The following is a 13,017-nucleotide window of genomic DNA, read 5'->3' as shown; positions in this document are numbered from 1 at the left end:
AGTAATGCTTGTGGCACAGGAACACTTTCATTTTTGCTTCAATTTTCTTTTTTTTTATGCATGACAGATATAAAGTACACATAAATTCTATCGTCAATCATAACTTTCAGGAAAATCCATTGTGTTGCAATTCATGAAAGCCATGTAATATTTTCATCAAGATTTCTTTTCACTCCAAAAGCACCAATCCCATTTCATCATTACCTATTTAGATTGAATTCGTAATCATTCGGCAGAAAAATGTCTAGTCTAGTCTTGAGAGCTGGCCTAGACTATTGATATCTTTCAACATCTCAGAGTTTGCCATTTTTTCGGTCCATTTTTTTCAAGGTGCCAGTGGCAGACACTCCAACCAACATTTGGGCTGATGCTCTCTCGCCAAGAGTTTATGAACGTATGACTGGTATCGCTCAATATCATTTTCACCCGAGAGCAAGCTCCCGGAATCGCCGCATTCAGGGCTTTCAACGCTGCCCAAAAACACAGCTTGGTTTTCGGTTTCGATGGGGCATTGACAGATTGACTTCCCTCACCTCGCGGTTCTAAAAAAACAAATTTTCGAATGAAAACTCTTCCCAATTAAACTGATGTCTAAGGCGGCTTTACACTACGATGAAAAACCAAGAATGAATCCGGTTCGATGATGGAAGTTGGACTAGTGTTGGGGCAAGTCTAGTCTTCCACTGTACTTAAGTCAGACAGAAATACTCGTATTGCGAAAACTCGCCCCCAGCACTACTCGTCCTACTTCCATCCTGAAACCGGATACAATCCTGGTTATTCATCGTAGTGTAAAGCCGCCCTAACGCTGGCTAGATTTTCAAATGCATGTTTTTTCAACTGATTGAAACTCACTAAAAACGTTAATGGAGATGAGTATAAACTTAGCAGCATTTGTGTCGTGGGTGCCGTCGATCGAAACAATGGTAGGATGGCGTTCGAACCTTTGAAGCATTGACTTGGATGCATGGCACAACAGAAAAGAACCGGATGTGTTGACCACTTTTTCTTGAATTTCTTGAGGCCGGCCAGTTCGGGAAAATTTCTTCCCATAATGAAAGGCGATGAACGAGGGTTTTGCCATTAAAATGGAGACGTTGTCCACTTCCGAATTACTTTTGTCATAACCTTAAACCCAACAGAAAATTTGTTTAACACGTACGACAGTTGTGGCCTTTCTCTAATATGATACCTTTGACACGATCGGCTGCCTTTTCGATTCGGTAGACGTCAGCCGGCACAACGTGCTTGTGAGTAGGCATGAGTACCGTTTTGGGTACTCATGACTTTTAGCAGTCTACCACAAAAATTTGTTTAGCTTGTGCAGTGAGTGAGTGACCAGTAGTAAGCGAACGGATCAAGAGGGCCGAGGGAGTAGTGATTCTGAGCTATTTGGCAGAAAACAACACAAATGAGTGTGGTTCTTCTTTCTCTTTTACTTTTTGTTAAACTTTTAAGTCTTGTTTTCCTTATCATAGGAGTGCGCAAGTCTTTTTTTGCTCTTTTTTTGCTTCTTTTTTCCACAAATGCGGAGCAAAAGCTCTCCTTGAAAACCTTCAATCTCGTTTACTCCAAGCAACTTGCCATCAATTGCTAATCCAAACGTTGAAGCGAAAAAGTTTGGAATCGCATGGTCAAGCGCACGAAATTCAGTTGTCATAAACCCGGCAAATCAGCAAAAATGTTCAAACCCTTTCACGAGAAAGCAGCTCGGATGACGCGCTCTATGATCCCAACCAAGGAGCCTATTGCACTAAGGATTAATGGAGTCGTGGAAAATGATGTGCATCGCCGTAGCACATGATGTGTCTGAAGGTTACTTGAAACTGCAAGGAGCTCCTTACCCGCACCCAATTGAATGCTCTAACTCTCAATTTCCAATTAGTCAGTGATCTGAAAATGACCAACATTTTGTGCCAATGACCTCTCATGCCAGTGGATTCCTTGTCCTTATTGTACTTGGAGAGTTGGTCAGCATACCTCTGGGAAGAAATTCGCCGTACTTTCACACTTACATGCGTCAATTTCGCCTTTCAATTGAGTTATAAGGTTATGTTCATCAACAGGCCAAGTCATGCCGCACCCGTTGCTTAGCAATATTACAATGATTTGGCCAACAGACTTCCTTTGTTTCAAATATGTCTCCATCTAGCAGCGATGACATATGAAGTGTGGTAGTCAACAAAGAAATGTATTCTTAGAGCCCATATTGCACACATTATGGAAGTAAACCGTTTTTGATTACAGTCAAAAGTATTCAGGTAAAGTTGTTCAAGTTATTCAAACTGAAACAAAACTTATGTAGCTGCAGGTCACCCTGATTTGGAGCCAATTGCGCGGCAAATCTGAAAGAGACGCATTGTAATGGTCAGTTTAAAAGAAACGACTATAACTTTAGTTTGGGCAGGGGTAGGACTTTAATTTTAACGAAATTTTCATTGTTCCTATGTTTGCCAAGAAAGCAGTCAAGCAAGATTGAATGCCATTGCATTGCCTCCCAAATGAATAGATCTGAGTCGAAGTTGCCATTGACCTAACCTTTTTTTAATTCAAATTAACGACAATTGCTCTTAAAATGTTATTTCATATTCAATAACCATTTTGATGACGATAAAAAAGAAATGTAACTGTTGTGGCTAGGCCCTTGATACTGCAAGTGGTCTATGGATACTGTTATAAATTCAATCAAACCATCAAACAGATTCAATATCAATATTTGAGGAACATTTTGCATTTCAGCCAATGCTATACCAATTTGCTTTTTGGCAAAGGACACTTGCAAAACTTATCCTACCCATACTATGATCCTTCTTGTTCTTGACATCTTTTAGAATCAAGATTAGCCATTCTAACCACCGGCGACCGTTTTTTGACCACCTTCCAGCAATTTCTGCCATTTCTTGCCACTTTCTGCCATTTTCTACCATTTTCTGCCACTCTCTGCCATTTTCTGCCACTTGTGGCAGAAAGTGACAGATATTCGATCAACCTCGATTTTTCCAATCGCTGCCTGCTACACAACAGCGAAACCCCGTGATCCACCTTAGAGGACAAGCGGGACTTTAAACGGACCCCAGTGACGGTGTTGATGAGTGATGACGGTACAGCCTTTTCCTCTAGCGTGTTTTCTCCCATTGGCCATAAAAATTCTATAGACGTGATCCACTGACCATTTGCCCCAAACAGCTTGAGAGACACCTGTCATCGCAGCATCTGCCCGGATTGAAGTAGTAGATCCACTGTTGATCCCATCCTAGCCTGACCTGTTTGGTCTGACCTAACCTGACCTGACCTAACCAGACCTAACCTGACCTAACCGAACCTGACACTAACCTAACCTTTCTGTTGTAAGGGCCTGGGGCGCCTAGGCCGCCAGCGCAAGCCGGCGGCAGCTCGGTTACAAGAAAGCTCATAAATATTTATACCAATGTCTTGCCATTTTGATAAAAGTCGGAAAAAAGTGAGTTAAAAACTGCAGCAGCCGAACGACAAACGTAACGTTCCGTCGCCCTCTTCACGACCCTTTTGCGACGTCGGCGGCCGGATCATTTTTCATGTCATATCGATATTTGGTGCAATCAATGTTATTGCTACGGTCGATTCCTACAGTTTTCAACTGATTGCCACGAATACCTAAAGATCCGGAGCGTCGAGCAGCTTGGCTAGGGCCATCCCGCGTGATCAATGGACGCCATCACGTAATAGTTTCATCTGTTCATTGCATTTCATCGACACCGATTTTGAACTCAATTCTCAAGATCAGAAGCGAAGCCGTCGAAAAAAGTCTTTGGAAATGAAAATGGGTCAGAGCGCCTCAGAAAATTCCGCCGTCTAGGACCAAAAGCTGTTCAAGCCAGTGGCCGGGAACGCCTAAATATCTGTCTGTGAAGCACGCCCCATCGTATTACAGTCTGCGCTACTTCCTCGCTAGATTTAACAGCCAAGTAGCCAGGGAAAAAGCGAATTTTCAACAGTTTATCAAGTCCCAGGCCATTGAATCATTCTACGAGTTAGTGGTGAAGTTACCACTGGTGACCCTCCCCAATGGAGTATCAATTGTTGAACGCCAAAATTGCGTGATCTTCGTCTTCATAGAGGAAAATGGAACCAAGATACATATCCGTTTTAGCTTAACAATATTACGTGATTGCACATTTGCAATGATTGTCCATGGAACATTAATTCCAAATTCTAAAGTGGCACACATTACCGACCGTGCTAGTATCCGGTTTGTTTGGGATATTTCTAATATCCTCGCATTCTCAAAGACCTTTATGAGGAGTTCTCGAGTCATGAATCATCTTTAAAACTGATTGTTGAGGATTTCAAGCAGAAATTATCTGCCATCACAATGGAAGATGATGTTACAACGAAGAAAGTCATTTTTGATGGAACAACTAACTCTTGTTTCAATCTCCAAACATCAACGAAAATATTCTTCTGACTTATTGGCGTGTGCGTCAATTTGGAAGAATACATCAACGGCATTATATAAGAGAATTCTAAAAGACGACGTGTTGACTCTACCTCAAATGTCGTGGCTTCAGAAGCTGCTCGTCTAGTCTTTCAACAGAGTTTGGTTATCAAAAGCTAACTAAGAGTATCTTCGTCGAAGAATCGCATTACTTCGGGCAAGCGAAAAAAAGGTCCTGTTGGCCATTGACGAGATATACGTTAAGAAGCAAGTTGAATTCTTCAATGGAAAGATATGTGGATTGAAAGAGGCTCAAGACAATTTTGTGCGTTATGATTTCATCTGTCGCTGGTCGCTTTCAAGATATGGTAGCCCAATTTCCCATGATCAATCTGGATGCGGCTACCATGGAAACCTGTTCCACCAAAGTCCTCCATGCGTTATTTGAAATTGGATTTCAAGTCCTGATTCTTTGTACGGACAATGCCACTCCAAACAGGGAAATTCTTTGCGAGTTTGGGCAATGGAACTATGCAACCTTGCATTACCCATCCGATCAATCCCGAAAAGAAGCTTTTTCCTTCTTTTTGATCCAGTGCCACAATTTCAAAAACGTTTACAACAACTTCCAGAACAAAGTGAACCAATCTTGCCCCGATTTTGAAGACTTTAGTGCCAAGTGGTATCCGTCATTCAAACACATAATCGACTTGTTCGAGTTCGAAATTGGAAAGCCGGTCAAAATGGCGTACAAACTTTCTCCAAAAAATGCTCTATCCAAAATCCATCGAGAAGACCAATGTCCAGTTAGCTGCAGCACTCTTTTCATGAATCAACTATAAACGCCTCTTGGAGTTTCATGTTGAAAATCGTGGAAAACCTTGGATGGATACAGTGAAGTTTCTGAAACTAGTGCTACAATGGTGGAAGATTGTTAACACTAAAGTTCCTTACTTTCACATCAAAACCCGAGACCCTACACGTGCACCAATACGCTCTGAAACCGACGAGAATATGTTATTTATGGCTAAGTTTGAACTTTGGCTCCTAGACTGGGAGAGAAATCTGGAAACTCAAGGAAGAGAACGACAGGGTCTGACAAAACCCACGATGCAAGCTTTGATCTTATTCACCCAGAGTTTACAAAGGATTGCCCTCTTTTTGTTAAAGGAGGAGGGATTCGAGGATGTTCTTTTGGGAAAGTGTCAATCAGATGTAATTGAGGGTCATTTTGGATGGTATCGTCAAATGTCCGGTGCCAACTACTTCATTTCTTCTCGACAGATTCTTGAGTCCGAGAAGCTGATCAAAATTCAGTTCTCAATAAAGTTTTCGGGTTACAACTTCAGCGATATCAAGCAATGTTTCAAGCTATCAACGGCAATGATCAGGTTCAAATTGGATTGGATGCTGCTTACCTGGAAGAGCTTGTCAATTTCGTCCTATCAAATGACCTTTCTTCAGAAGATGTGAATATTCTTTATTATGTCGGTGGATATTTTGCTCGTTCTATTCATAGAAGAGTGAAATGTGAATCATGTAAAGGCCTTATTCACGATGACAATTCTACATTGTCACTGGCCTTTGAAGAGGATGCAATGGCTATCACTGAAGCAAAGGAGCATTTTGCAAAAACTCAGTTCCATTGGCCTCACTACCTTCAAGAAAAGAAGAGAACGAGGAGACGCTATCCAAATGTCAAAATTAATAAATCAATTGAGGTCAGAACTTTTTTACACACCGATCAATCCCAAAATCGTTAGCGAAGCCAGACCAAGCCAACCTGGCAATACCCAATTCAAGATTTAGGAAGCGATATTTATAATTCGATCCATTCATCTATGGAACAACATATCTGAGTCAGGCAGAACCGGTCAAGCTCTCAACACCATCAAAAACCCTGGTTTGATCATTACTATTACACGGTGTTACTCACAATACTGATAAAGATTTCTTGCAAATGCCAAGACTTATAATAATGATTTTCGTTGTTATTGAAACAAAAGGAACATTTTTTGTAAAAAATCATTTTGATAGCATTTTTAAAAACGTAATCAATAGATGTTGGAAGTAACCTTAGGCGCGTTTCCAACTAAAATTTTATTCAAATCCATGGAGCAAACTATAAGATATCTCATTTTAAAAGATTGCATTTTCATCGAATTTGACAGCAAATTGCTCCGGTTATAGCTTAAAGCAATTGCCAAGAAATATAATAAGCTTTTTCTATGCCTAAAATATAAATGAAAATGTTTCACTTTTCTGAAGCAGGTAGAAAAGCCCGAATATAGTTTGCAATATAACTTAAAACTTACTTAATGTCAATATTTCACAATTTTGATGCCATACTTGTCAATCGCAACTTCAATGAAGCTTAATCTTGAATTTTGACCAAATTCTATTAACGTTCAATAAAAACATCGCTAGTACGTAGAAATTAATTATTGAAAAAAGCGACAATTTGGAAAATTAAACTGTCACTGGTATCGTTCAGATATTTTAGGAACACGATAGGATATTGTAGCTTTTGGCACTTAAGTAAAATGAAAGGCAATTTTGCATGTTTTGTAAGTTTTGTAAGGTTTTAAGCGACATTTTTTGCTACTTTTTGCTTTTAAAGAAATCTTCAAGAAAATGGCGAAATATCATTTCTTGTCGTGTCATTGAAAAACACAATCATGGTCCTTGGGAATAACTGGAAACATAATTAGGCCATTTTTCGATCTTTTAAAGCATAAAAAGCAACCTTTAAGTTGTAATATCTAGGCATCTGCGGAATAGAAGTTTATGAAATTTTACGTCAATACATAACTAAGAGTATGTTTAATACTGATTGACTACGATTTTAACAATAGTGCATTTTAATGCACTTTAAGTTATTTAACACACTTATCTGAGCTACTTTTAAACATGTGTATTTCACAAAAGTTGTTCCTTTTGTCTCTTTGACAAGGAAAAACATGGCTAGATGTCTTGGTATTTGATCAAACACTTGACCAGAAAATATAACCACCGTGATTAGTCATTAATCACACAACCATTCGTAACTGATAACCACTTCCAAATAGCCATGACTTGGCTCCTAAAGATTTAATAAACCTTATGTTTTGCTCAAGATAGTGGAGCACTTAAAGAGTGACATATTTTAAGATTAATGCTTGCCATATTTAAGCCATAATGATTTCACTTACAAGGGTAAACGACGACACAAAAAACCCTCACCTTTCAAATACAGCTATGATGTCCAAAAACTTTAGTTTTTGGATGCCTCCACGTAGGTCTCCTTGGCTCAAACACAAATGGAACTAGATTACTATCGAACTGAAATTGAAAACCTGATGATTAGGTACTAATGCCTACTCCAAGCACGGATATTAATTAGTATATTTTATAATCTATAATATATTTATTATCTTAATCATATAAGACCCAATGGTGGGCATTTGTAACGAAAAACTTAATTTCTTTCAACTGGAAATTGGTGCGTGCACTACACCAACATATCAAGCTGGATTTGAGTTTGACCAAAGTCGCAAAAACATTTTTGGTGCCCAAGTCCAACTCTAAAGTGTTGGATTTAGCTCTTTTTCTCAAAGTGAGGACATCTAGCCCCAAAACTCATGAGTTTTAGGATTTGTAGCCTCCATTCAGCTTTTATTACACTTGATTGGCATATTTTGCTAATTTTCAAACGTGTTTTCCGCTCTCATTCATTGTCTTATGAGAGCACTTTTTGGTTGAAGGTGTAAAATGGTATATTCTTTAAGGTTTAAGCTCAGGACAAACACTTAAAGAAGAATGGAACGTGATGTCTTTCTACCTTAATGCAGTAGAAAAGTCCCATGAGACATGGGGAAAAACGACCTTTTGTACCCTCATTCACTTGAGTAAAAATAATTCTATAGTGGATTTAAGTAAACACGTAAATATCTGGTTATCTCTTCGGATTGAAGATGTACGTAGGTGATAAAATAAGTAAACAAAAAAGTGACCATTTGTTCATCTCACTTTCTTGACTCATTCAAATTACTACCCACCACTTGTCACCATGAAGGTTGTTCTTATCGTACTTGCCTTTATTGGCGTAGGTGAGTTGGTTTTTGTTGACTGAGGAATTTACAATGCTTGGACTCACACACATGTTACACCTTGATTTCAATTTAGCACAGTCTCAAGATTTCCAATGTTACTCTTGTAAAGATGCTGCCAATCAAGATTATGTCCCTTGTGGAGATATCGAACCAAAGCTTGAAACATGCAATGCAATTATTCCTACTTGCGTTGCTGTGCGAATGGGTGAGTGAACACGGATTGTATTCCCTGTAGAAGAGTATAGTAGGATCTCGTTAGGATTGTTCAGCACTGGCCTACAGTCTGGCCGGTCTCTGCAGAGTCCAGGAAGTCCTGCAAAGTGTAGGCCATTCGACGGTTTTTAGATGTCTCTTCATTTCTTTATCCTACACGGTCACGTAAGTGATTCCCTTTATTGATTTTTTGGGCTCCGCATTTGCAAGCGAGTCTGATGAAGTCTACTTAACTTATGTAGCTAAAATATGCGTTTATTCAACATTTGCTCAAGTATTAAGGACAATTTCTGGGATCGCAAATGCATCTCGAAAACTCAAAACCGAAAGCGGTTAGAAAACAAATTGATTTTTATATTTTATTTTGTTTTGAGTTAATACGTAACGTGCAACAGATGCACTTCGTGACTCATAGTCGTATTACAATGTGTAACAATGGAAAGAATGATAGTAATATGTTGAAATGTCTAGAAGCAAGTCCTACAAAGGACGTTGCTGCTTTATTGCCATACTTGGAAATTCTCCTGTAAGAGCTCACTTTTTTTGGACAAGGAAATTATGCACAAAATATTTATTGTTACAAGGATATTACTGCTTGTGTTAGAAATCGAATCCCTGTTCTTTATTAAGTCGTCACATTTATTTTTCTCGCAACACACAGTCAACAGTAATGACCAGACCGAGGTATGGAAGGGGTGTACAATCCATGCCGGAAAATCCATTTTTGAAGAGCTATCCCCCTTTGTGAATGACGTTATTGAGAAAGCCACGGAGGATCTTGAGGTTAATGGATGTCTGGACTTTGCTATTGGGGATGTAGTAAAGGTAAGAAAAGAACAATGCGGGCGTGCATTCCATGCCAAGGGATATTTTCAAAAAGTGTTCCAGGCTCTCTGTCTCCATTTGGAGCGAATATTGGACCAAATACAACAACAGGGACGAATTAACTCGTTTATATTAAATGTCTTTTATCCTCTAGTTATCATCATAAACAGAGGGCGGATTTCAAAGTTTCACATATAGGATTTGATGCTTAAGAGGAAAAACACTTTTTCATGGCAATGTCTTCAAATATCACTTTTTCTCATTTTGACCTGGAATCTCATATTTCAATTGCATAGCAATTGTATATATATCAAAGAATTTTTATTTGAGCTCATTACTTAACAAAACATCAGTAGGAAGACAAACTGAGAGAAACGATTTTCCGTACTGAGCAAACTTCTCCAATTTCTTTCATAACGAAGTTTAAAGTCGGGAAAATAAGTTCTCCACATGACTAGACAATGGTATAGTGCCTCTTAGATTTTTTTCTGTTTTCAAATTTTTCGTATTGTATCCGCCAGGTAAATCTGAAATGGCTGTTACCTAGATTGCATTTTTTTTTCCAGAATGCCCATCAGTGCGTGCAGAGTAAATCCTATGTCAAAATGTACAAAAATGAGTGTTTTACATTTCAGTGTTGTAAATGGGCATGTTGCGCAAAAAGTTAAAGTAAAACAGGTTAGAACCAGCCAAGATGATTTCTCACATTGCCCAATAATTTCTATTCTGTAGGGGAATAAGAAATGAAGTTATGCTTGGTTAAGCATGCAGGCCAAATAACAATTTCAATAATTCAAAGCTTTAGTGAGAGCAACAAAATTTTCTCATATCATGATCATATGTCTAAATTTTTCCCATCATAACTTTCACAGATGATTTGTTCGTACATCCAAAACTTGGAAAATGCTTCCTTTTTTTTGAAGTTTTTCGCCAATTTCTTGATTTTTTAACGTTACTTTGATCACATAAAAATGACATCATAAGGCTTAAAACATCCCTCTCAAATTCGCACTTTGATATAAGTAGTAAAGCAGCGAAGCAGAGAGCCAAAGAAACGGACAAGCCCAAGAACAGATCAGATAGTGACATGCATGATGAAGTCGGGTGTTCCTCAGGGCTCCAATTTCGGGCGTTTCGTTTGCATCACGTTCCTTTTTCCTCTTCTAGAGCTTAGTAGCATTGGCAGTATTTCTTCTTTAGTATGCTTATGTTTAGAAATTTTGAATAATATTTCATCACATGATGAAATATCAATATGGATACTTAGTGGCATTTTCAAATATTCATGTGGTTTTTGTCTCAAGTTTTTAATTTCTGTTTCAAACCGTTCAAACCAATGAATATACGTAGATACTGAAATTTGGCACAATTCGTTCAACTTTAGTCCTTTAAACCAGAATGTGTTTGCACCTTTTGGCTTGGGAAATTTGCTCGCCTGCAACATTGCATTTTTGCATTCTGATATGACCTCTTGGTGCAAACTTGACAATCAAGTTTCTATCTATCTATCTTAGCCTTAGTACTCCATTTATCTCATTCTGGGCTAGGTTTATTTGCTAGGATAATTGCCAAGTAAATGCAAATGCATGATATTTTGAGCTACTTCACGTCTACAATAGGATTCGATCTCAGTATTAGTTTCTTTGGATACATACGATCTCGATACACATTAATTCGTAAGTCAACTAAAATTAAAAGCGTGCAAAGGGGCAAACTACAATCCATGGATGATGAAATGGACTATACACTACAGCTCAATTCTTACTCAAGGTCTTCTATGAACCAAAATGTTATTCACTTTTATATCATAGGAACAAGATGTATTAGAACAAACGTGAGTAATAAGGACATATGGTAGCCAAACAGCCTCCACCAAAAATTTTAAGCAATACTTTAAACAACCAAATCGTCATGGACCAACGTGAAATAACATCTGAAATTGATATTAACGTCCAGATTGTGTCTGCGCACATTAGCCTTGTACCATGAAATTATTGCCTTCAGTCGTACAATGTGCTAGCTCTGTCATACCTCTCATTGAGCATGATAAAGAAGTTCTTACCATTTATGTATGTAACTTTGTACGGGCTTTCATTAGGAAGCGTTGAAGTCCCCCCCTTGTATTGCCATTCTGAGCCCAAATATGGGAGCACGATTTGAGCAAAGCAGGCATAAAATAACACTTTGATAATGAAACACTGCGAATCAGGGAGTCGACAATAGCAAGGCATGACTGAGGTGATGGCTAACTTGATATGCCCTTGGATCACTTGAACAGAACACGTTCGATTCGTAGGGTGGAATCATACACAATTTGAGTTGGAGACAGTCCAGAATTGTCTTTGGAGTTTCCCTAATTCGTAACAAAATTGAAAGGAAATGTTGATGTTACTTGCAATGGGCAATGGTATGCTCACATAAAGGTTCTTTGAGCTACCGGTGAAAGCGTTCAACCATCTCAACTGATCTTTGGTCTGCTGGAGTCAAATGCGAACTTTTCAAAGATACCATGTGACAATAGACCTTCGTAAACATATTTTTGTACTAAAAAAAGTATGAAGAAAAACGTGATCAAAAGTAGTTGTAAATTGTCTTTATTCCTTGCCGGCAGTTCCTGCGGTGTAACCGACATGAAAGATCCAACCTGATCCCTTTAATTCCAAGGAAAAAAGTGATTCATGCCATCTATTAATTCCTTTATTTCGCTTTCAGACGGGGTCCACCTTATGTTTCTGCTCTACCCCTGAATGCAACGGAGCCACTGGTCTTCATATCCTGGGATTCCTTCTTGTCTTCAGCGTCGTTATTCAACGGTTTTTGGCCTAGGGGACAAAGAAGACGACAAGACAGACGTACTTATGTGAAACCTACGATTGGGTTTTTTAGGGTGAATGGAGGACTGGCAAAGCAATGACCATGTTATAACATTTATAGAAAACGAACAATTTTCAATTTTTGAGTAAACTGAGAAAGGTTTAAGATTTATTCAGCTTTAACACTTAAACATCAAGTTTTGCTAAACCACTGACTTATATGGGCTATTTGAGTAATGTTTGAAAATTCAACACGATGCCATCTAACTGCCTTATTTTGCCATGGTTTGAATAAGCTTGACCAAAAATACCATAAGATAGCCAATTGGATACCTAAAACGTGCAATACAGTTCATGAAAAAGTAAAACACACCTTCACTTCACTTACCTGTGAATGCCAATCAACACACGCGTTTTTAGGAAGAGATGAGTGAAAATTGAAACATGAAAATAAGAAATTTTTTCATCCTTTGTTTTTTAAGGCACAAGTAGTGTGTAAAAGCCATCGCATAGTATGTACATACACGGTGAAGAGATATAAAGGACCACTTCGTGCGCCTTCTGAAAATCCTTCCCAGTCATTGGAAATAAGCAGTCATAAATTCTTAAGACAATTCTATAAGATTCTTATCTTATCTGTTGGTAAAATGATTTCAGAGTG

General features: G+C 38.5%; 1 protein-coding gene across 1 annotated transcript; it reads left to right on the top strand.

Moving 5' to 3' along the window:
- Window positions 1–8,378: 8,378 nt before the first annotated feature.
- Window positions 8,379–12,528, top strand: LOC131892449 (uncharacterized). Its single transcript, XM_059242332.1, has 4 exons — window positions 8,379–8,502; window positions 8,579–8,710; window positions 9,380–9,543; window positions 12,256–12,528. The coding sequence occupies exons 1-4, from the start codon at window positions 8,463–8,465 to the stop codon at window positions 12,367–12,369; spliced, it is 450 nt and encodes a 149-aa protein (XP_059098315.1). The 5' UTR covers window positions 8,379–8,462; the 3' UTR covers window positions 12,370–12,528.
- The last annotated feature ends 489 nt before the right edge of the window (window positions 12,529–13,017 follow it).

Source organism: Tigriopus californicus, chromosome 12 (genome assembly GCF_007210705.1).
Source record: "Tigriopus californicus strain San Diego chromosome 12, Tcal_SD_v2.1, whole genome shotgun sequence".
Taxonomy (NCBI): Eukaryota; Metazoa; Arthropoda; class Copepoda; order Harpacticoida; family Harpacticidae; genus Tigriopus; species Tigriopus californicus.
This window is presented reverse-complemented; position numbering and strand designations above follow the sequence as displayed.

Bases quoted from the DNA above. Each gene is read 5' to 3' on its own strand.
- LOC131892449 (XM_059242332.1), top strand. From the start codon at position 8,463: ATGAAGGTTGTTCTTATCGTACTTGCCTTTATTGGCGTAG. The intron at 8,711-9,379 runs GTGAGTGAACAC...CGCAACACACAG, and splicing joins TTGCGTTGCTGTGCGAATGG to TCAACAGTAATGACCAGACC. The intron at 9,544-12,255 runs GTAAGAAAAGAA...TTTCGCTTTCAG, and splicing joins CTATTGGGGATGTAGTAAAG to ACGGGGTCCACCTTATGTTT.